Source organism: Ambystoma mexicanum, chromosome 12, assembly GCF_040938575.1.
Source record: "Ambystoma mexicanum isolate Mex_15411 chromosome 12, UKY_AmexF1_1, whole genome shotgun sequence".
Lineage (NCBI taxonomy): Eukaryota > Metazoa > Chordata > Amphibia > Caudata > Ambystomatidae > Ambystoma > Ambystoma mexicanum.
Window position 1 is genome coordinate 665,142,081 of NC_090936.1, and position 23,784 is coordinate 665,165,864.

General features: G+C 44.8%; 1 protein-coding gene across 1 annotated transcript in view; it reads left to right on the top strand.

The window, feature by feature from the left end:
* The window catches only part of DLD (dihydrolipoamide dehydrogenase), a 644,498-nt gene that overhangs the window by 480,047 nt on the left and 140,667 nt on the right, over positions 1-23,784 (top strand). The window contains exon 12 of the mRNA XM_069629155.1: positions 13,513-13,650. Within this exon, the coding sequence (XP_069485256.1) occupies positions 13,513-13,650 (138 nt within the window). The remainder of the gene's footprint in view (positions 1-13,512; positions 13,651-23,784) is intronic.

Here is a 23,784-nt window from a genome sequence, read left to right on the forward strand (position 1 = left end):
CTACTTCCTCCCCTGAACTGATGAGCCTAACCAGTCTCAAGACCACCTGCATTGTGGCTATCCCATGAAGAGTTGTGACTTTCCTGAGCTGGAAACTCCCAACACCCTGGGACCTGTGCCATTTTGCCGTACAAAGTCTTGGGAAGCGCAGGTCCGGCTGAAACCATGTGGGCATACTTTTGGGCCTGTAGTGACACGTTTCCACTCCAAGACATCCTCTCAGCTGAGTTGTATACCTACTGTAAGGTAGGTTTTTCTAAAGTCCAACTGGTGTTTAACTTTATAAGACTTATCTCTTGGTATTAGGGACCCAACTCATAGGCCTGTACTACACAAGTCTGACTTTAGACAAACGTACCTAACACGGCTGGCAGCAGTGGGATTCGTTTCTTCTTAGCGCTAAGAAAAAGGTGCCAAAACCACAAAGAGCTACTGGAGTGAGCTGAATACTTTGCTGCTGACCCCATCTCTCAAATGCTGCAGCAGATGCCCTCTAAAGGTCCTCCCTTTCATCACCATGACCAAGGAGCAGGAATCGGGGTCTTCATCAGTGCATCCAGAAGATGACCAGCTGCATTTTCTACTTCACGCGTCAGGTAAATATATTTTAATATAACAATAAGTGAGTTTTTGTTTTCTTGGGTCTGTGTATGTACTGATTTTCTTTGTACTGCTCTAAAGCTCACATAACTCCCTCCTAAAATAAGCCTGTCTGCTCAGCCACTCTACCGACTTGTGTAGTAAAGGCCTATATTAAGAGTTGGTTCCCTAATACCAAGAGATAAGCCTTATAAAGTGTAACACAAGTTGAACTTTAGAAAAACGTACCTAACACTGGTGACAGGGGATTAGTGTAGATTGGATTACAATGACTATTGTTTGTACTTGTGTCCAAGAAATCCATCCACAATGCTAGCTCTAGTAAAGAAAAGTAACTTGCAACTGATGGAAATGGATAATTCTAATGAACAGGCTCTTACATCACTGACAGTAGAACAAACTTTGCCTAACACTGGTGGCAGCAGTGGGATCACTAAAATGCTGCAGAGTGTTGGGAAAAGTTTGTATGCAGTACCCTCTGGGAACACTACAAAAAACTCTGACTACAGGTATAGGAAACCCGACCTTTGGTATAAGCTTGTACTACACAGTTTTGTAGTGTGTTGAGCAGCCAGGCTTTTCTCAAGAGGGTTCAATGTGAGCTGTAGTGGAGTTACACAAAGATTTACTGTTACAAGTATTCAAATAAACTTACACTCAAGGTTTCTTGAATAAACAATTATTAAATTAGTTATGAGTCATTTAGAATAAGCCTTCTTCAGAAGGGAGCAATATAATAGTAACACTCAAATACACTTCATGAAATACACACTCTTAAAATCTCTAAATCAGTAGATACCCTTTTGGGATGGCCCACACACACACTCTAACTACACCCTCAGGTGACTTCAATTGCTAGGGTGCTGGGGACATTAATATATCACTGTTGCATTTAGCATCATATGGTAATAAGTCAAAAGGAAAAGATTATTTAGAACATACAAGAAACCACAAATATTCTTAAGTAGGCAAATACTTTTGGATCCCCCCAGAAAGAGTAATTCAGTACAATAGGCTAAGCCAAAGTCAATGGGCAAAAGTCTTATATAGGATGAAGCACCTCTCGTAGGTAAATGGAAAAGTCTTTGCACAATGTTTGAGAAGTCTTTGAAGAAAAGAAGAATCAAATGTAGGGCCATAAGCAGATTAGACTTGTGAGTGGTAGAAAATGCAAGCAACTCTACAGCAACAGGTAAGTTCTCCCAGACTTTGTACAGTACCTTTCAAATGAAGAAAAGATGCAGCAGATGACTCCTGTTCCTGTGCAGCTCTGCAGGGCTCCCTGTTCCTGAGCCTCAGTCGTGGGGACAAGAGGGAGGACGTTGGGAGGCTCCTGCAAAGCACTGGGACGGTCAAAACTCGCAACCGGCAAACTTCATTTTCAGTGGCTGTTCAGTGTTTCAGCTCCTCGCGTCTACCGCAAATAGCAACACAGCGGTTCCTGGCTGTCGAGATGGACTTTCCTTGCTTCTGGGATCCTGCACTCTGTTGAGGGGAATCGGGCTGGGTCAGTCCTGCTTCCTGGGAGTGCAGAGGATCTTCCTGGAGCTGTTGGCCAGCTTAAAAGCAACGCACACAATCTGGTGTTTCTCTCCCTGGCTATATGGTTTCCAGCAGCAACTCTGGAAATTCAAACCACTGCGAGATGAATGTCTAGGTGGCTTGCTTTGGAGTTGGTTGGTCCGACCAACTCAAGGGGAGAAGTCATCCTTGCAGGGGCTTCTCTGTCGATGCGATCTTGGCATTTCGGCACTGAGCAGGGCTTCACCGGACAAACCAATAGTCCAGGAGTGGCAGCAGGTGTCCTCTTCAAGTTCTTATTTGGTTCCTTCCTCCAGTGTTCGACTCTGCCTTCCAAGCCAAAAGCCTTGCCTTTTATTCAGTTTTCGCCCATTCATTCCAGCTCAGCTGTCATTCACCCAGCAGGGTGGCTGTCCTTGCCGGTCAATCAGCCGGCCAATCGCCACAGAGTGCATTTGGGTCTCCTAGGAGACTAAGGACAGGGAGTTTGGGACACCTCCCTCACTTCCTGCCTACCCCAGACACCCTGGAGCCAGAGGCGGGCTTCACTTGTGAATCCCGCCAAAGGCAAAGCGAACAATTGGACCAAACCTGGTTTGGCGCACAGAGTAAATCTTAAGAAGGACCTTTCCACATAGAAATGGAGGAAAAAAGAAGACCGGTGCCATTTTGCCAAAAATGCCACCCTTGGGTGCTTCAATGCAGCTGCGAACGCAGCCCGCGGTAAATGCGCACCCCGGTAGTTAAAACGAAACCACTCCCACCAGCCATTCAGTAAGGAGAGGGTAACATAAAATTGTTACGTGAGAAGCTAGACAAAGGGGATACTAGGTAACCCCTCCAACATCCTATTGTAAGATTGTGTGTGCTGGGTCTAGAAAGTTACAAATGTAAGTAAAGTCACTTTCACTTTACTGCTCTTGGAAACAGTAGTTTATCCAAGAGAAGGTATTTAAACCTTTTGGAAATCTGAAAGACTTCCCTGGGCCACTGCACTGAAGGTGCTGTGTGACCCAATGTAAAAGATGATGCCTATGGATGTTTGTCAGACTCCATAACCAAAAGAAACCGTGTACAAAATCACATTAAAATACATGAGAGGGGGGGGAGGGGGGGAGAGGGTCTCGCTCTCTCCAGGTTAAAAAAAATCAAGTCCTCAAAATCCAGCAAAGTTACTGGGGGTCTCTAAGGTGGAGGGAATTGGCACATTTCTGAGAATTCTCCCTAACCGACACCCTCTAAAGAATTTTCGTTTTTTGTAAAATGTGCTTCGGAGCAGAGTTGTGGCAGCAGTAGCTTTTTTTGTATTGTATTAAGTTTTACTGAGCCTTACCACATTTACCGCGTGTGGCTCCAGACTGGCTACTGTCTTACATGGCCATGCCACAGTCTTTTCGTTAGTTCCTTTGGCTATTTCGTCCCATTCCAGGACCTGGATTTCCCTTTTTGGGCATACATTTGCCTGCAAAAGCTGCTTAGTTCACTGGCCTCTGCGGGTCACGAGTTTACGCGCCCAGGAAGTGGTCTGGCACTGTCTGGTCCCAATCCACACTACTTGTGCCACAGTGTCTGTTATGCAGATGAGCATGAGGGTCCCAGTGGTCCCCGATTGTACCACTGCTGGTGTGCAGGCATGGAGCAGATCTTGCCATTGACAGTCTGGGTGTGTGCACTCGCCAGTCTGTGGTTAAAAGGAGGGGTCCTGCATTCATTCACCAGATCTGAAGAAGGAGCCAAGTATCCTGCAGAGCCTAGCAGAACAAAGGATGACCCTGTGACACACTTCAGGAGGCCTGGCACCCGAATCCTGCTGCTGTTCCGGTGAAGCCCTGCTTTGTGCCTTATCTCAGAAGACCTGCAAACGTGCTTTGAACCCTTGGAGTGGTGGGACCAATCACTCTAGGTGCCGTCTGGTAACCCTGCAAGTGCGCCTGTTCGGAAGTGTGCCAGGGCCATCCAGTGGGCTGTCCAGCTCGAACCTAGGTTACCGTGCAGGAGCATCGCTGTTTCAACCCCAGACTTTGGGGAATTCTAGCTTGTCCAACAAGGCGTCCTTCTGCCAAATTTCATTTTGGGCTGCAAGATAGAAGGCTGTGTCATACTGTGCTGCAGTGACATTTGCTGAAGACTGGTTTCCTGCATTCATTCCAGTGCCCTGGGACTTGCTGCATCAGTGTTTTCTTCTTTCCTTGTCAGAATAGAGTTTAGCAGCTCCTGTGCCATACTGTACCTGCACCCACTGTGCATCTGGAAGCGAATGGAGGGTGGGAAATCGTACCTCTGGTGACCACCTCTAGACCTTCCAAATCTGGTCCAAAACCAAACTAAGGGTGGTGACTAGAGAAGTCACTTACCAGTGACCATTTGTTCATCCAAACGCATTCATTCATTGGGGGCTGTTTTTGTTGGCCTTCCTGTTGGTTTGGGTAGTGTTTGCCGCCTTCAGCCCTCCGAACTTCGGGAACAGCTTTGTTGACAGTAACAGATCCTCACCTAGCTTGTGGAACCCGTTTCAACCCTTCAGAATTTTTCGAACCTTTTCCTGCTTCCTAAAAAGTGCTTGTGAACTTTGCGCACAACCGTGTGCATTACGCATGCATTGAACATTGAGCACAAGGCTCCACTCAGCTTGGGGCTGGACTCCTAAAGTTATGTATGTGTATATATATATGTGTATATATATGTGTGTATATATATATATATATATATATTACATAGTGTGTTTGTGTGTTCTTTTGCTAGGGCATTTCATTGTGTTTTTGGGCCTCCAATAAATGGCATATTTTTGTATACTACTATATTACTATATTATTGTAATTGTGGTGTGTCACTGTGTGTGCTCATTGGAGATCCCTGATCACCCTCACTCCTCCTGAGACGACGTCGTCTTGACTGATCTCCAAGCTACCTTGGATTGGTCTGGCTATCTTCCCGGAGGTTTCCCCTGTTCATCTTACAAGGGTGGCCTCCTAAACTTCTGTCCACCAGGCCATAGTTTAGCTATCCATTCTGACCCCCCCCCCCCGCGCACTGTCTCAATAGGGTTCTATAGGCGTAAAGCCCTATCCCTCTATGTGTTCTGGCCTGGTTTCTCCCCAATTGGGAAATTGTATTTTAAAGGATTTCCTCTCGTTTTTACTGAACTTTGAAACTCTTACAACTACCTGTTGGGTCAAGCTAACACTTGTGACACTCCCTAAACGGCTTATAGCCTCCTGGAAAGACTATTCTTTGGCCCTGTGACTCTAAGGGCACTAATCTCCTTCTTTTCCAGCTAGGGAAGGACTTTTTAAGGTTAAAGCCTTCGTTTTGTATGGTGTTTGGTAACGTTTTTCTTAACATATTAGTTCTCGAAGTCTTGATTACTTACCTGTTTCTATATCTTCACTTGCTTCACTGAAGTTCATTGAACGTTTTTCCAACTGTGTTTAAAAGTGAAGTTTTAGTACTACTAGCAGAGTACACCAAGGCAAATGTGAATATAATAGTAGTGAATGTTTTAGTGAGCTGCTTACCTCTGGTTTTAAATTGATCCGAGTTGTCTAAGGCCTAATTAAACCGCATTTTTGTACATTCTGCCTAACGTGTATTAAGAGTGCTGTATGTATGCTTAACTGAACCTTTCAACCACTCACACCCTCATAAGTCTAAGCATTGCTGTTCAGTTGCACTCCCCACAGAGTTTGGCTAGTCATTAGTGTTTTTCCCTGTTCATCCGAATAGGGTGGCCTCTCAAAATCTGTTCACATGGCTGATTCTAAAAATCCATCTGAACAACATGGCTGAGAGAAACTTTCCTAACCAGTGGTTGAAGTGTACGAAAAGAAGTAGTGGGACTATGTTGCCTGCTGGCCTGTCCCCACTCCAAACAAACCCCATTGCCACGCCCCTTCCAGGTGCCATACAGACCCCTAAACAAATGCGCCTGCTGTTTAAGGGAACGTTCAGTGCAAACTTCTTCCTACACTTCTATTTTCAAAAACTACTAATCCGGAATGTTTTGTGGGGTGGGGGGGGGGAAAGAGTATAGGAACAGTAAAACCTAATTTTAAAAAAAGTAGAGGATCACTGTTCCCAACTGCTCCCACTCACTTTGACCACTGTTCCTAACTGTCTTACTGAAACCCTGAGTCACATGTTTCCAGACAGCACAGAGTGGTTGCAGGCTATACCAGTGCCAGTGTAGTGCTAATTGTCACTTAACAAATAACATTTTATGTTTCTCTTAAGAATTGTGATTTTACTGTAACTTTAATGCTGCAAGTGTTTAGCTAAGTGTTCGGCTCGAGGCGTTTGGCGAAGAGTGGTTTGTTGGAAGCATTTGCTGCCGCTGCTGCCGTTTAGCGTGACCTGCAGCAACATATTCAACATCAGCGGCAGACAGAAGAAACCAACTGACGACGAGACACAGTTTGGAAATCTTTGGAGTGTGAAAGTCTGTCCAGCACGAGGGACATCGGTGAGAGACCCATCGAAACAGTAACGCCATGGAAGCGGCGGATGGGGTGAGTGAAATGAGTGAATCCTTACTACGCTCATGCCCGATAAATACTGTGAACGTGGTAATCGTAGAAAGTATGGCTTGCCATATGGCAGAAGGTATGAGAATTGCACCAGCCAGGGAGCAGGTCCTTGTTGAAAATGAAATGACTGAACTGGTCCAACTAAAATCTGCGAATCAAAAGACTTCCATTAATGAGGGAACAGAAGATAGCGTGAAGGAAATGGGAACGCTTCCTCAGGAGCCATCATCAGACGCCCCAGGGCCCACTGCATCGACCGCAACTAACTCATTTGAAACACCACTGATTGAAACAGGTAATCCAACTCCTTCACCAGTCAGCGAGGGTGAAGGGTGCTACTGGCATGGCAATCCCTCAGAAGGAAATACCAAGCCCCAATGACTTACATCCCAGAGGGGAAAACCAGACGGCAGGGGCTGGGGTTGGCCAGTGTGTGCCATCTGTGACTAACATGGGGGTTTTGGCAACTGACCCTGGTTGTCAATCTGCACCCATAGGAGATGGGTAGGGGAAACGCTCAGCAATCTAAACACTGGTCCATGAATGTCCAGAAAACAAAAATCCGACCTGTGCCTACTAGGAATCATGCAGCTTTGCCCTACCAACATCCGGAAAGAAATTTCTGATGTTGAAACCAAGAGGCCTGTCTAAATCTGATCTAACTACTAGGAAAGACTTCTAGTATCCGCTGTTGATGTCCACTAGACAGGGGGTGGTGCAATTTGGAGGGGAATCTGGGATTGGAGATTCAGATCAACTTTTGCTGGAATCTGCATCAACACTGGAGAGCGGCACGTCAAGTATGTCCCATCCCAAGCAGCTTTCAATCCAACACCTGTCGAGACCAGCTGCAGGGGATGTGGACACTGCGGGCACGAACATTTTACCCCCAAGAATCCAACAAGTGTTTGTTTCTGAGTAAGGGGGGCACCAAGGAGAATTGTCTTGGGTGGGGGGCGGGGGGGAGTGGGAATTGGGACCCGCCAAATCGCACAAATCACATAAAGTGGGAGTCGAAGTAGGATGTCAAATAATTCAAGATAAGATTGATGATAACGAGAAGAGGGAAAATCTCGAAAAACAGAAAAAGACACTGAGGCTTCAACAATAGGAACATTAACAGCTATTATGGCACCCTTCATGAAGCTGTATGATCAGTTAGGGGATCAATTGAAGGATCAAACGACAATGCTGGCCATGTTGGCATTGAAAATGACTTTCATGGAAGACTTTATAACTGCAATACAAAAAGACATGGACTCAAGTATGGCAAATGTCACCGGCTTACTCCACACAATTTTAGATCCCTTAATTATGGAGAAGAAAATGTGCCGGATGTCAAGAACTTTTGACGCCTTGGAAACAAATATCCGCAATGAAAAAATAACTGAGGGACCTAATGACCAATTTGAAGAAAAAGAAATCGGTCCTCTTCTCCCCCCCACCCCCCATGAGAGAGGGGGCCTGAGGAACAGAAGCTTGTAGCTTCAACCAACCCACCATGATATCACCAAGAGAGGAGGTGAGATTGGAGTCGAATGACCCAAATCAAGAGCAGACCGCAAAACGATTCTGGAAAAAAATATCAATGCATCAAATGCACCAGATGTCATTGTAGCGGATGGGAAGCAGTAAAATCAAGGGGAGGAATTTAGTTCCCTTACACACCTCGTCAAAACAAGTATTCCCAATCTTTAGGGGAGCCAATGTGCAACCTCACCAGAAAGACAGGGGGCTACTTAAATCTGCCCTAAGGGCAAAGGGGCTCCTGCCCCAGGGGGAAAATAAGAAATTGCAGGCAATTCAAAAATAAAAAAAAATTTAAAAAATCAGAAGATCCCGGTTAAGCAGAGTGATGCTGGTCAAAAAATATATCAACATAACAGTACCAACCAACAAAACTATATTCTTTCCGGAGAAGATCACCAAACTCCCACAGTTGGAAATTCAAGCTCCAAACCAACTTCAAGATGGAGCGCAAGACAGTAAGGAAAACAGGAGCAAAATTACATAGGAAGATAGAAGTCCAGAAATAGATCTAATGAACATGTCAACCTATTCAATTTCAGACTATGCCACGGATGATGAGTCAGAGAAGGAAGAGGAAAGTATAGAGGATGAAACTAAAAATAAATCAACCATGATGATCCGTCAGTCGTCTGAGGTCCCCAAAGTCCCAATATGTCTGCAAATAGAGAAACCTACTAAAAGCCAATGGTTAGTGGGGAAAGCTTAGCAAGACGCCACAGTAAAAAAGGGAAGAACAATAATTTCACCAGAATCAACAAAGGATAAGGATCCTTTAGATATTCGCATTACAGCCCTGGCAAATTCGAATGAGCGTCCTGCTGCAAAAGATAGCAGCGTAAAGGATTGGATCAAAGATGTAAGACCCTCTGAAATGCCTGCATCCTTTGGCAGAAAGAGAGGGAAGATCTAACTCCCAGGACCGAGAATCAGGAAAAAATCGAGGAGGATCAGAGGCAAATAAAACATGGGGCTACCAAGATTGTCTCCTCTTAGAAAGAATGACCAGGGAATCCGATGGATTAATTCTCAACAGAGCGAATGTCTTAAGATTATTACATCACGTTCCGTTGTTAAGACCATTGACATCTGATGACCTGACAATAGTGGAGTTTGTGGATGAGCAGACGGACCGAGTAATCGTATACCCCACCACTCCACTCATAACGCAACTTTTGAAACATGAAGCACCCTCGCTAAGACTGTTGGGGTTTGATCTGACGGAGCAAAAAATTATACTTAAACCAGCGAAAGTGTTGCATTTACAACAAAAAGATGATTGGAGATCTGAGAGAACAAGAAGGGGGGTTTGAAAACGACGGAGGACCCCGGAAAGGCGCAGACATGAAAGATCGACTAGCAGATGGAGAGAGCAAAAACCACGAATCATACGGAAAGAGGATAATAGGGATTGCAGGTATAGCAAAAGACTGAGTCCTTACAGTAGGAGAAATGACCGAGAAAGAACGACCCTAAGAAAAGAAGAGGGGGGGAGAGCACATGGATCCAAAGAAAATTGGATATGGCTGATGAATACGGTTGCAGAAGAGATTAAAAAGCCATAGACTCAACCGGGTGGCAAGTTGAAATACAAGGGGATTCAAGCACCTGCTGACCAATGGGGGTGATATTATTGAACACAATATATTCTGACTGCAGGAAACGTGGTTAAGAACACTGCCACTGATAGGCTATTTGACACATCTTAATCCAGCGACTAAAGGAGAAAAAGGCCGGCCTATGCCTGGTCTACTTATATCGATTAAAAACAAACTTCAATTTACGGTACTCGAAGAGTTGTTACCGACCCCGCTAATACAAATAGTGGTGGGAAAAATAAACTGGCAAAATCGTAAAGAAGGGAAAATTCTGATTCTGCTTAACTTGTATTGGAATCCGGCAAGTGTAGCAAGTATGAATTTCCCAACTCAAGTGGCAAACTGGATTGAAAAATGTAGGTTAAAATGGAAAGACCCCTGGTATGTGATCTGTGGGGACCTGAATGCAGTTTGTTTGGACAATTTTGGATCCCCAATCTTTCATCAGCCGATAAGAGGCACAGCAGCGGAAAAAAGAGGGATCTTGTGGAAAGAAACCATTGAACCCCTAGACGTTGCAGTGTTGAATGGCAATACCATTTGGGACTTCCCGGCAAAGATCACAAGAAAGGGAAGAAGCGGGGTCAGGTACTTGATTATATATGCATCTCTGGAGAGATGGTGGACGCCGCAAACAGATTGACGATGGTACACATGGACGAATGTGACCACAGCCTACTGTCTGCAAAGCTGATTCTTGTTTATTATAATCGGGGGACCTCATACCATGTGAATGGAACAGTAACCAGCAGGAGAAATGGAGTTAAAATCGCTCCGTAAAAAAATCCAGTGCTAACTGACCAACTGAGATATGCAATCGACTGTGCCCAAATTAATGAATTACTAAAACCCATAAATTATTTGGCTTTATTTAATCTGTTTGAGTCTAAATCCGGGAGATGCATGAAAGAAGGGATTAAACACCAGCATGCCTATGATGCAATGGTTGCAAAAGAGAAAAAGAACATGAAAAAGATTGCCTCTCTAAAAAAGGACAATTTGCTGACAGACATTCAGCGGAAAAAGATAAGACAACATTATCACAATTGGCTAAGTCGTCACAAAAAAGTAATCATGAGGAATGATGCAGAGAAAATGTTAACCTTACTCAGTACAAAGAATACGGCTGAGATGTGGAGAGTAATAAATCAACAGGATTCCCCACAGGAAGCGGTAATTCTAAACCCAATTCCAGCAGCAACCTGGGTAAATTACTTCGGATCATTTTTTGAGATCTATCTGGACAGGATGCAGTGGCGTGTACCAACAAATGAAAAATGGGATATGATTGAAGCTGATCCAGATGTAATTGCGGAAATCATCTTCAAATCCTCAAACTCAAGAGCTCCTTTCCCTGATGGTTTAAGCAACATAATCCTAAAACAAGACATGGACCAATGGGTGATTTTCTTGTCAATACTGTTTAAATACATAATCAAATCTAGGAAAATCCCAATCTCTTGGAGGGAGTCGATCATCATCCCAATCCATAAGAAGGAAGCAAGGTCAGACCCCGTTAACTACCGCCCGATTGCCTTATTAGATGTCCCGGGAACTTTTTTTGCCTCCCTAATATTGATGTCTTTAAGGAGATGGGCCATCGCTTCGGGACACATTGACATCTAGCAGTGCGGCTTTGAAAAAAGGCATGGACACGAGCATCAACATATTTTTAATAAATCTGTTAAAAACCTGTATTGGGAACAGCAGAGACAAATTGTATATCGTATTTATAGATCTAACGCAAGCATTTGATCTAGTGAGTCGCCCGTTACTTTGGTCTAAGTTACATCAGTGGAGCTGCCCGCACTCGCTGTTGGCCCCAATTAAAGATCTGCACGTCAAGACATCGATCAAAGTAAGATTGAATGCAGCGGGGTTACTAACTAATGCAGTTGCAACAAATAAGGGACTAAAGCAGGGGTGCACCTTGGCCCCGGATCTGTTTAAACTCTTCATCTCGGATGTTGAACTCTGCATTGAAGGAAATTATCTGTTTTCCTCCAAAAATTGCCAACATGGAAGTAGGGAGACTGTTATATGCTGATGTGGTTCTCATTGACCAAACCCCGGTTGGGTTAGAGATAATTGGTTGCCCTACAGTCCTATATTGAAAAAAATGGACTAGTCATCAACCTAAAAAAATCATTTGTCCTCCCATTAGGATGCCAACAAGGGAAATGAAAATACTATGCTTGGAGCCTGAATGAACTAAAGATCCCAGTGGTGGCCTCTCTTACCTATTTGGGAGTTTGCTTAAATACCAGCACCATCGAAGCACCGAGACAGGAGAGCCTCGTAAGGAAAGCACGGACTCTGGCAGGCCAAGCAAAGATTTTACTCAAAAAATATGGCAGTTATTCAATAATTCCACAAGTGTCAGCCATTCTAACCTATGGAGCGGAAGGCTACCTTAATTTCAACCCAGGGAATTGGGCGAAAATAGAAGGCGCCTTTTGGAAAAGGGCGTTGAACATTCCCGCAAGCACCCCAATACAGGCGGTGAGGATGGAACTCGGTCTCACCTCGCTAAGGGCAATAGCTGAATGGAAAACATTGTCATACTTCGGGAAATGTATTCAAGAGGAGGTGAAATGGGGGTTTTCATGCCTAAAAAAAAAAAAAAAAAAAAAAAAAATACAAAAAAAAGCCGTAGCAGAACAAAGGGAGCCTGTGTTGCAAAAAAATGGGAGGTGGAATGCAAGATAATCTTGGCCAGCATTGAGGAATCGGTGCAATCCCTTATCGATAATCCAGAAAAAAACAAGAAGAAACTGTTTATCCAGGATTGGATTCAGACATAGGCCGAAAGACAGCAATACAAAACCTATGGGAGACCATTATATGAGTGCAGGAAATTAAACACCTAACCAAAGTACCTGCAAGTTTTCCCAAAATGGTTTTTCAGAGATCAGTTCTTTCGATTTTCTTTGAACTTGTTTCAGAACAAGGTGACAAAAAACTGGGGCAAATTAGATGGCAATTCACTAATCTGTAGATTGTGCAAGACTGAAGATTCACAAGAATCTACAGAACATCTGGTGATTGATTGCAAAGCGCTGGATCAACAAAGAAGAAAATTAATGTTGGAGGTGGTCACCAAATATGGCCAGAGAACTAGAGACGTCTGGTGGAAAATTTTGCTTGCAGGAGAGAAGACATCGATAATTTTGACTTTGGTTAAATTTTTAATAGTGATCCAGAAAAAAATTGAAGATTAAAGGAAGAACTAGGAAAGCGGCTTTTCTCTATAGCATCAGGCTGTACATGGTGTATGAAGTTATATGATTCTATTTTCCTTTGACATACTTTTTTATTTCTTGATCTGATATGTTTTTATTTTTTTATTTTATCTCGGGGACCATGGTGGTCCAAGGTTGTCAAAAATGTGTAACCAATATGAACCACTTTAAATTTTAAAAACATGTTTTAAATGCTGCAAGGATTGCTCTACAAGAAAGAAAAGTGTGTGTGGGTGTCTTTGTCTGTCTGGCATTCCAGGCTGGCTTAATGATCATGTGCCAATACAAAAATGGAATTGTATGTAGAGGTGAACATGGGTTTTATCTATAAAGGTTGTGGGAGGGGGCCATGCAAATGTCTTTTTCAGCATACCAATAAGTTAGTCAATGTAAAGCTTGCTTGATAAGAGTGTCTGTAGTGCAAGGATTTGGTCCCTTGTAATAGAAAGGTATGCTATGCAAACAAAGATTTTAATTCTATTTACTTATTTAATTTTTTAGGGCACAGAGTACAAAGTTGGAAAGTTCCCCTTTGCTGCAAACAGTAGAGCCAAAACCAATGCGGACACTGATGGTTTAGTCAAGATTTTGAGTCATAAAACAACAGATAGGTTGCTCGGAGCCCACATCCTTGGATCGGTGAGTATTGGTACTTACTTGCAACTACAAAAATTGTTTGGGTGAAAAATTATTCATTTTTAAAACAGAATCATTTGTAATGGTTTTGTTCAGTATGTCATGATGGACACCCCACACTTCCCAACTTAATTCTGCCTGATTGATCAATGTCTGAAGGATGACAAGCTCAGTGGTTCCTGGCCAGATTCAAATATGGGGATGTGGTTGCACATTGATCTTTGAAGCAAGTGCTGAACATGCTGAGATAGCTTACTAGCTCAGTGGTTTCGGTCAAAGATGATTCTATATATTGTGATGGTAGATATGTATGGTTTAACATCAGTAGACATGGTAAACTACAAGTGTCATCCTTGAAATGCACCTTTTTTTTTTTTTTTTTTATTGATATGTGGGATGCTTTCATTTCCTCACAGATAAGGGTGATTCTCTCTATATTTCAGCAAATTAAACCTCCACATACAGTGTGCCATATATTAAATGTTGTCTTTTGTTTAACAATCACACTTAATTCCAAGCCCTTTATACTTTGATCTGGAGAGATCACATGAGTATTCTTTTTAATTGGGCAGTTCCTAAGCATTGCAATAAAATCCATTCTTTGGTCCCTAAGAATCACAGTTCGACGTGGACGAATCTCAATGTAAAAACATTGCTGATGCAGAATGATTCAAACATTGCATGTATGTCCTTCATCTCGGGAAGCTGTAATCAACAGTATAACATACTTGTTGCTACATTGTCAACAGGACTAGGCCTGCAAATCCTAGAAAAAAACTCTGCTCACGATAGGAAGAAAAACATACAAGAACTCCTTTGTACAAGAGAGAAAAAGAAAGCTTAACACACGTGGAGACGACTTGGATAGTAGGAAAAACACTTCTGCTCTTACATAGAAATGATAAAGAAGGTAGTACTAGCTAAGACACTGCACCATAACATAATTACAGCAGGTAGGTCCCAAGGACTTGAGACTACAAAATAAGGAGACTCGCATGCAAGAATTTTTTGTCTGGATAGCAATTTTCTCGAAGAGCCAAATGTAATTAATACTTTAAGACATAAAAGATAATGGTTACACATCATATATACACTATGGCAAACTAGGTCTTCGTACTTTCACATTTCTAGCATCCCTCTTTATAGTTGGAATTCAAACATGAGTAGTGAAAAGTAAATTTGCATGGCAGGCTCCACAGCGGAACCTTTTACCTAGGATATTTTTTAAACTTTTGCAATGTCTAATACATTTGTGGCGGCAATCAGAAATCTTATCAACCTCTCATTGGTGGGAGGGATTATTCCAGAAAAATTAAAACAGAGGTTTCCCACTTATTTAAAAATATATTTTTTACAAATCTGCATACCCCACTCATCTCACAAATTCCCCACCTGATTTCCACTATTCCATATGTTGCAAAGCTTTTCGTAAAAGTGGCGGTTCATCTATTACAGTCCTTGCAACAAATTAATGGTTCCCATGCAGTCTTGCTTTAGACCACAACGTAGGACAGAATCGGTCATAGTGAGTAGTCTTGATGAGGTCAGTCTCCTGGTACTGGAGCTCCTAGATCGGGTGGCAGCATTTGATGAAGTACCTCAGGATATACTGTTGAATAGATTAAGTGAAATAGGCTGCAGCGGTAAAGATTTGTATTGGATACTCTTCTTTCTAACCAATCTTAAACAAAAGGTGTTACTCCCTTCCTTCCACTCGAGATTAATTCCTCTTGCCAAGAGTAGCACAGGGAATCTGCTTTATCACTACCACTTTTGAACAATATCTTTGACAACTATTGAGTCTCATTAAAGATTTCAGTGCATATAATTCTGCGAATGACACAACAGATTTTAAAATTGAAAAATAGTTGCAAACTGCCACTAGCTTTTTTAATTTATCATTAATTATTCATAATTCGATGGAGGCCAACCATCTAAAAATGAATCTGATAAAAACTGGGATCATGGTACTTGGCAGCTGACCAAACAATTTCTGGCTGCTGTAATTGGGATATCTCTCCCCTCTCAATCATAGTGAGTAATCTGGGAATCTGCATGGATAATAATTTCACCAGAAACATAAAGGTCACCTATTTTGAATGGATACTTTCCTGCCACAGATTTCTCATCTGATATCCCTATGCCAGCGCTGCTTTTCTCTGGAAAATGTTCTGCTGCAAGGAGGCACAGCTCTGCATCAGTCTGCATCAGTCTGTCCAATGCCTCTACGTGCCTGCGCCGGCTTGGGGCCTATATATATATATATATATATATATATATCTTTTTCTGCACTCTGTTCACTAATTGGGAACATGCTTGGCTAGTTTCCTTTTTTAAAAATGGCATCCCGACTCAGATGAAGGCCTCCTGGTTCAAGCCGTATGCAGATTGCGGCGGGCATATGTCGGTCTCTGATCTGTACCGAATATGCTTGTACTCCTTGGGCAAGGACCACGACACCAAAGATTGCGTGTCATGTCAGTCTTTGCACCCGAAGGCCTTCCGGGAATGGGTGGTAAAGCTCTTCACTTCTCTCCACAAGGCAAAGGGTGAAGTTCTGTGGTCTCAGGCAAGATGGCACAGCGCAACACGCCAAAGATCGGAGAAGCATCGGAAGAGGTCAAGCTCCCTGAGTCCTCTCCGCCACTCTTCTTCCTATGGAAAGAAAGCGAGCCACCGCTCTAAGGGTAACTTTTCCAACCCGGTCCTCCACCGCGGAGGAATGGGAGAGCTTCCACCTGAAGACGCTTGACATCTTCACCAAGTCTCCGGCAGCTACAGCCCGGGCGCTTGTGGTGCAGACAGTGGCGCCATTAGCTTCGGCGGTGGTACCAGTGGGTCCCACTGCATCTTCTGCGACTGGCAGCGTGCCCTCAGAAGACCACTCCCACACACCTAAGGTCTTGGGCCTGGTCCAGAAGGAGAGTGAGGTCTCTCGGTGCCACCAGGCCCTGTTCTCGGGTGGCGCGGCACGGGCGTCGTGGGCTCTGCAGAAATACATCCCACTTCCCAGGGACGTCTTTATGCCTAAGATGTTTGATGTCTACGACGCGAACAGTGACCTGGTCCCTTTTTGGGTGTAACCCATAGGGTCTAGGGAGGCGAGAGACTTACCAAAAGAATTCTATGGGGGATGTGAGGACATGCTGGACCTGGCAGAGGACCTGCAAAGATCCTGCAGCCTAGACACTTACCTGAGTTTGACATTTTACCAGCTCCCAACCCAGGTAAGCATTGCATGCCTTCCAATGCCTGATGGCTAAGGTGACCGATACTCTGGGACGCTCTGCTCTGTCCAGGTCCAGAGTTCAAAATGAACTCTGACATTCTGGACAATGCCGCAAAGAAGGAAACGCTCTTGCCCTTTAATGTGGCAGTGGACAGGGACCTGGCGAGGAACTGGTTACCAGACATTTGGTCGAAAAAAATTGGTCGACTGGATAAATGGTCGAACCAATTTGGTCGAAAACCAAATGGTCGAATTTTTTATTTTTTTATTTTCACCCCTTTTTTGGGGGGGGGGGTCCCACCAACCCCCTTTTTTTCTAAAAAAAAAAAACACTTTTTTTCCCCTAAACGAAAACCAACAAAATACATATATAAATAAAAAATAAAATATTTGACCATTTGGTTTTCGACCAAATTACGTCGACCATTTGTCTTTCGACCAATTTAGTCGACCACTTGTCTGGACACCGAGGAACTACTGTCTTACTTTGTTGAACCCAGCTTTCCCTTCCGCCCACGCTTCACCTGAAAGACTGGTGGTTCAGGCCGCAACACCTCTACTTTTCCGTCCCTTACACCAGATAGGGACAGTAGGAGGTTTGACACTTAGGGCAAGAAGTTGTTTGCATCAGACCGTTTTAACACTGCAGGCAATGAACTCCTCTTGTGCCATGGAGAAATTCTCCTTCGGCCTCTGGTCGTCAGTAGCTAATGCGTCAGAGTACGTCCCAGAGGGAGAGATGAGGGGTGGGTTTCTGCCCTTGGTCTTGGACAGCAAAGAGGCAGCATGTCATGCTGCTATCTGAACTGGAAATTGCGAACTGCGTGGGCAGGTCCATGGCCACCAGCACGGAGGTCAGACACCCTTCTTGGCTACAGACATCCGGTTTTGCGGCCTATGTTCAGACGAGGCTGTTAGACATCCCATTCGATGGACAGAACCTTGCTGACGCCCTCCAGAAGAACCAGTCATCTAAGGAGACTGCTAAGTCTTTAGGGCTTGCAGTCCTTCTCGGAGCAGGTTTTTTTGCCCTTTTCCCGCCTTTGCCCAGAGGGGCCGTGGGCAACCTGCCACGTGAAGGGGCCAGGGCAGGCGCTTCCTGAGAGGTAGAGGAAGGGTACCCAACCGGGGAGCTGTTGCAGCGACCACTGTTCCTTCCGATCGCCAGGGCGCCAAACCTTGTGACGGGCTTAATCACTTGTCGCCGGTGGGGGGGAGGCTTTACTTTTTCAGAGGTAATGGTCAGAGACCATGACAGACACTTGTGCATTAAAGGTCATTTGTCAGGGTTACTGCCTCCTGTATCACCAGCGCCCACCAGACCTCATCCTCTGGCCACCCCCTTGTCTCCGGATCCCATCCTCCTATTGGAGAGCCATCACACTTCTCGTGAAAAGTATGATTGAACTGATTCCACACTCAGAACGAGGAAGGGGGTGTTACTTCACCTATTCTCTGGTGCCAAAGATGGACAGAGGCTTGCGCACCATTCTAGATCTGCGGCTACTGAAATTCTTACCCAAGGTTAAGTTCAAGATGGTTAAGATGGTTTCTCTAGCACAGGTCCTGCAAGTCCTTGATCTGCAGGACAAGTTGGTTTCCTGAGTTTTGTAGTGAGCCAACAGCATTACCAAGTTTGATCTTTGTTGGCACCCAGGGTTTTTGCCAAACTGCTGTAAGAAGTAGCAGCTCGCCTGAGGAGGGAAGGCGTCCATGTCTTTCCCTACCTGGACGACTGGCTCATCCGAGCTCGCTCATCTGAGCTAGTGTCGGAGCATCTGCTCCACACCTGCACACGTTTGGGCTTTTTACTGAACTTCAAAAACTCTCAGGTTTCTGCTGTCTTAGTCTCGCAGATTTATTGGGGCAGTCTTGGATACCCGCCTGGGCAGGACTTTCCCACCTGCAGATGGAGTGGCTATCCTCTTTTGGATGGTCGGTGTCCTCCATTCACAGCAACAAGTCTGTGCCTCTGCTTTCCTGCACCTTCTGGGCCTCATGGCCTTTTGCATCCAAGTGGTGCCAGAGGCAAGGGTGTGCTTGAGATTGCTTCAGTGGCTTCTCTGTTGCCAATGGTTGCAGTTCCAAGTCCACATGTTGGACATGCTACAGGTCTCGAGCCAGGTGTCCCAAGATCTGTGGTGGACCGTAAGGGACCACTTGCTGAGAGGCGCATTGTTTGGTCAACCTTGGCCCCAGGTGACAGTACGCATCTCTGACTGCCTGGGGTGCTCACCTGTCGGACCTTACAGTGAGCGGACTGTGGTCTCCCATGGAGTTTCAGGAACTCTTTTTGGAGTCAAGAGTGATCAGGCTGGCCCTGGTTGATTTCCTCCCCTCTGTGAAACACAGGTCTGCTGATTCTGATGGTCAACCCAGAGGCCATGCACTACCTCAACAAGCGACGTGGCGTGAGGTTCTTGCCTCTGTGCAGAGAAGCAATGAGACAGTGGTTCTGGGATCTGGAGAACAGTGTCACTTTGACAGCGACTCATCTGGCCAGGCGAAAGAATGTTGCAGCGGATGCCTTGAGCAGACAAAATTCGTAGGACTTCAGAAGACTCGCACTTGGGGCCCAGGGCTCCAACTCTTATTATATGCATGAAGCACACAAGAATGCTGGTAGCAATGGCTGAGCAGCCAGGTTTATCTTAGAAGGGAAAAGGGGCTGTAGGGAGGTACACATCTTTATTTTATATGTAAACTACGGTAAAGGTGATTCTTCAGAAAGATGAGCTCTATAACACACAGTAAGTAACTTGGAACAACTAATGCAATCTTTACAGTAAGTAAATCCCTTTGCTATTACTTGTAGAATGGCAGTAAGCGATTCAAAGGTAAGTAAGGTTGTAAAAACGGTAAGGATGAATGAAACAAAAGCAACATAAGCCTGTAAATACTTTGCAATATTTTCACAGAGGCCATAGGTGTCCTCCTCTATCTAGTTATGAGTGGCTCAGGGTCAGATTGGAGGGTCAAACGAGCAAGGCACAAGTCGTAGAAAGTCAATAGTTTCAGAGGAAGTCTTCAGTAGCAGGTAAGTAACACTCTTTGGTGGGGAGAATGTTCAGGGACCTCGGGGGAAGGCTCCCTGAAGGCATGCAGGTATTCGGCCTGGGTGAACTCCCAAACACCTGAATCACTACTCCAGCAACACAAGAGCAGCTGAACAACACTAGGTAAATTCTACCAAGAGTCTCACAGTACCCTGCAAGTGAAGGAGAAGATGCAACAAAGTGCCCCCCGCGATGCAGCAGCACACCCGGTTGTTGGGGAGATTTATAATTTTTATGCTTCATCCGCTCTCCTAGTGAGACCCCCAGGTCTTTTTGTTGGGCTTCTGGACCATTTTCATTAAATCTGGAATGAGTGGAGCCATTTTTATTTTCTGTCTTTTGGAACTCTGTTATGTGGGTTTTACCTGTCCTATGGAGTCTACTTTGCTCATATTTCTTTTAAGGCATCTGTATTTTACTTTTGCAGCATGTGGCTTCTTTTGGGCAGTGTTGCTGGGAGCCCTTTGGGTTCTCCTTTGTGATTCCTTTTTTTATCATTACTTTCTACTGATTTTAGGTATAGAGAGATACTTTTTATCTCTCCTAAAACTTTATATTCTGAGAGATTGGCACACAGCACCTTATGTGCCAAGGGGATACCTAGTATCCCTCTTCTCTCGGCTCCTGTGACTTTTTAGTAACATAGAGCACCTTCTAGTTATGGCTGGTGGCAGTGGGCATGCTCTATCAACTATTGTGTTAATATTTACTGCAGACTGTGTTTACAGTCTCGGTTAGGCACTGGGAGTCTGGCTGTCCTGATTGGATAGCCACCTGCCCCTCTCAGTAAACTGCTATGACAGATTTCAGAGGAGTGTGTGCTGAAACTGAATAAAAGGAGAGGTTAATAAGGTGAAGGGCAAGCCAACCACTGGAAACTGAATTAACCGAAGACGACGACCAAGGACGCCTGCAGACCCTTTGCAACACTGTGAAGTGACCACTGCGATCTTGACTCTGTTTTCTGTGCGATAGAGGAACTCTGAAGAGGACTGCTCCTTCCCTTTGACTAATGGGAACAACCAGTCCCTAGACAAACTGCAATCTGAGCCATCCCCCGAGGTGCTGTGCCTCTCCAGAGCTGTAGACCACAAATACCAGGAGACCTCTGACCCAATTGAAGTGTTTTGTCTTTGAAAGGCCAAATCCGTCCAAGTCTTTGAGCTTCAGGTGAACCACCAGAGACATGATCTGACTCCTCCAAGTCCCCTCACCAGAGTGCATAACTCCAGGAATCGAAGAAGATTGACCAGGCAAATCGCATCCTTTGTTGGGGCTGCAGAAAAAGCGCCAAAACCGCAATCTGACCAGAAGAGCTGAGGAAATCTGTGCCAGAGGTTCTCCATCAAGACTGCTGCTGAGAGATCCCATCCATTGTCCTGCCTTTTGTCATCAGACCAAGGAATCGGGAGGTTGGGTTCAGCTGTGCCACATCCAGGAGAATCCAGCCACAAACAGGTTTTCAAACCTAAGGTACCGTGGGAAAAAAGTTATTGCTTACCTTAATCCGAAAAGTTGCTCCAGAGCTTTGGAGTGCACATAGAGGTGTCGTACCCCCTCTTACCTCTGATTCAAGATGCTGCTTGTGTCCCTTTAGAAAGGTCTCCAACTTTGGTTTGATCTTCTTGCATCTTTAAGACTAGAGACTAGAAAATATTCACTGTAGTTTCGTTCTGCTGCTTCACCAGACTTTGACCCTTTCCGAGCTGCCTTTTAGCTAGGGTTGCGTTTTTGACTTTAAAAGCGTTGCTGGGTGAAGAAACTGCCTCTAGAACCTTAAGCTCTGCTAGTATTTACTGAATCAACTATTTTCCTTCCAAAAAGACTATGGGCCTCATTCTAAGGTGTGCCGGTCCGGCGGCACACTACAACTCTGCGGGCAGGTCAGACTTGCCGGGCGGAACAGCAACCCGCCTGCGGAATTCCACGGAAGCACAGTTAACTGTGGCTGTGCTTCCGTGGTCCCCACTCCCACAGAATGGGCACTTACAATTTACCGGTGCCTGGCTTTCTGGGACACTGGGGTTGTAATCCCCTGGTGTTACCAGGAAGTCAGGCGCCAGTAAATCATTTTGGGTCCGCCGGTATCACCGGAACAGTTACCGCCAGACCCATAATGAGGCCCTATTTCTTACGTGGTTTTGCTAACTAAATGTAATTACTGTATTTCTTCAGTCTTACACGAGTGCGCGGTAGAACCGATAATACGGTCGAACTGTCATTGGTGTCAAATGCTGTAACAGTTGTAACTACTGGCAACTACAAACTAAGCAGTGGCCTTTGAAAAGTATCTAGAAGTATTTCTATGTTTTGGTAATTGTACTAAGTATTTTAAAGCATACCTTGTGTAAATATAATATATATTTTAATATACATTTATGTGTAAGGGTTTCTTTAACTTGCATTACTAACTAGGTTCAGTGTACTAACCTACAGCTCACATCTGCCTCTTATTATAAGCCTGACTGCTCTGCCACTCTACCAAGGTTCCACGAGTAGTACAGACTGATACTAAGAGTTGGGGGATATATAAACAATTGGGATAGTTTAAAAAAGTCTTACCTCACAGTGGACTTTAGGAAAACTCCCCTAACACCGGTCACAGGAATCTTGGTAAGGCAGATGAAAGAGGGGACACCGGAATGGATCTCGCAGCAGCAGTTGAGTGAAGAGGCTCCAGGTAAAGGATTCTTTGTGGTTCTGTGATTTTGGAACCCTTTTCAAAGCACCAGTGAAGAACGGTCACCGCCCGGTCCATTTGTCTCGCTTTCTCGGTACAGCACTCTGGTGAGGGGACTTTAAGGAGTGAAATCTAGTCTCTCGAGGTCTGGAAGAGGTGACTTGCTCTCCCAATCAGACGGACAGTTCCTCCATTTGAACTTCAGCAGCCTGAACCTTCATGCTTTGCTACTGAGAGGCTGAGATACAAGAAGTGGGACTTGTTAGACAACTTGCTCCTTTCAGCTTGGATGCCCGCTACAAAATCCATTTATGCTTGCAGGTGGCATACATTTTCCATTTGGTGCTGTGAGAGGGCTCTGGATTCTTTATCCGGGCCTATGTGCTGAATTTTCTACTTTCATTGGCCCAAGTGGGCCTGCAGATTGGGACTGTTAAGGGTTACCTTGCCACTGTTTGTGTTCAAGAGGTCCCCAGAACATGGCCCGTTTTTTTGCAATCCCTACTGTTATGCAGTCTTGGAGTGGAAGGGGGTTGTGTAAACAGTTTCCTCCCTGCCAGTTTGTGGTTCCAGCGTGGGATTTGAATTTAGTTTTAACATTTCTGATGGGTGCTCTGTTGGAGCCCCTTCATTCATTTTCCATTCGTTTAGATTGCTCACCCTTAAGGTGATTTTCCTGGTTACTGCCTTTCTGCTGAAGGTGGTCTCAGATTTTCTTTTCCCCCAGAAAATCATCTTCCTGTATTTTCTTTTACTCCGCCTCCCCCTTCCGAGGAAGAGGAACGATTCCATTGGTTGGACCCGGCCCTGAAGGTCTACGGCACTGAAGTTCTAATTCTCTTGTACTAGAGGCTAGGAAAGCTTTTCATTGGTTACGCTGGTTCTCGTGCTAGCAGGGCTATCACCAAGCAGACCCTGTCCAGGGGGATCTTTCATTACATCTCAGAATGCTGCGATCTGGCTGGGAAGGATGTGCCTGATGGTCTCAGAGCTCATTCCATCAGGGCATGGCTGCCACCTCTGCCCTGCAGAGGGGAGTCCCGGTACTGGACATTTGCCAGGATGCCTGTTTTGGTAGGTCAGTCCTCCATAGTGTTCTCATTTAGGTGGTGTCCTTCCTTCCCCCTCCTCTAGTTGTACGTCCTGCTTTGGTGGTTGTTAGGGGGATTTAT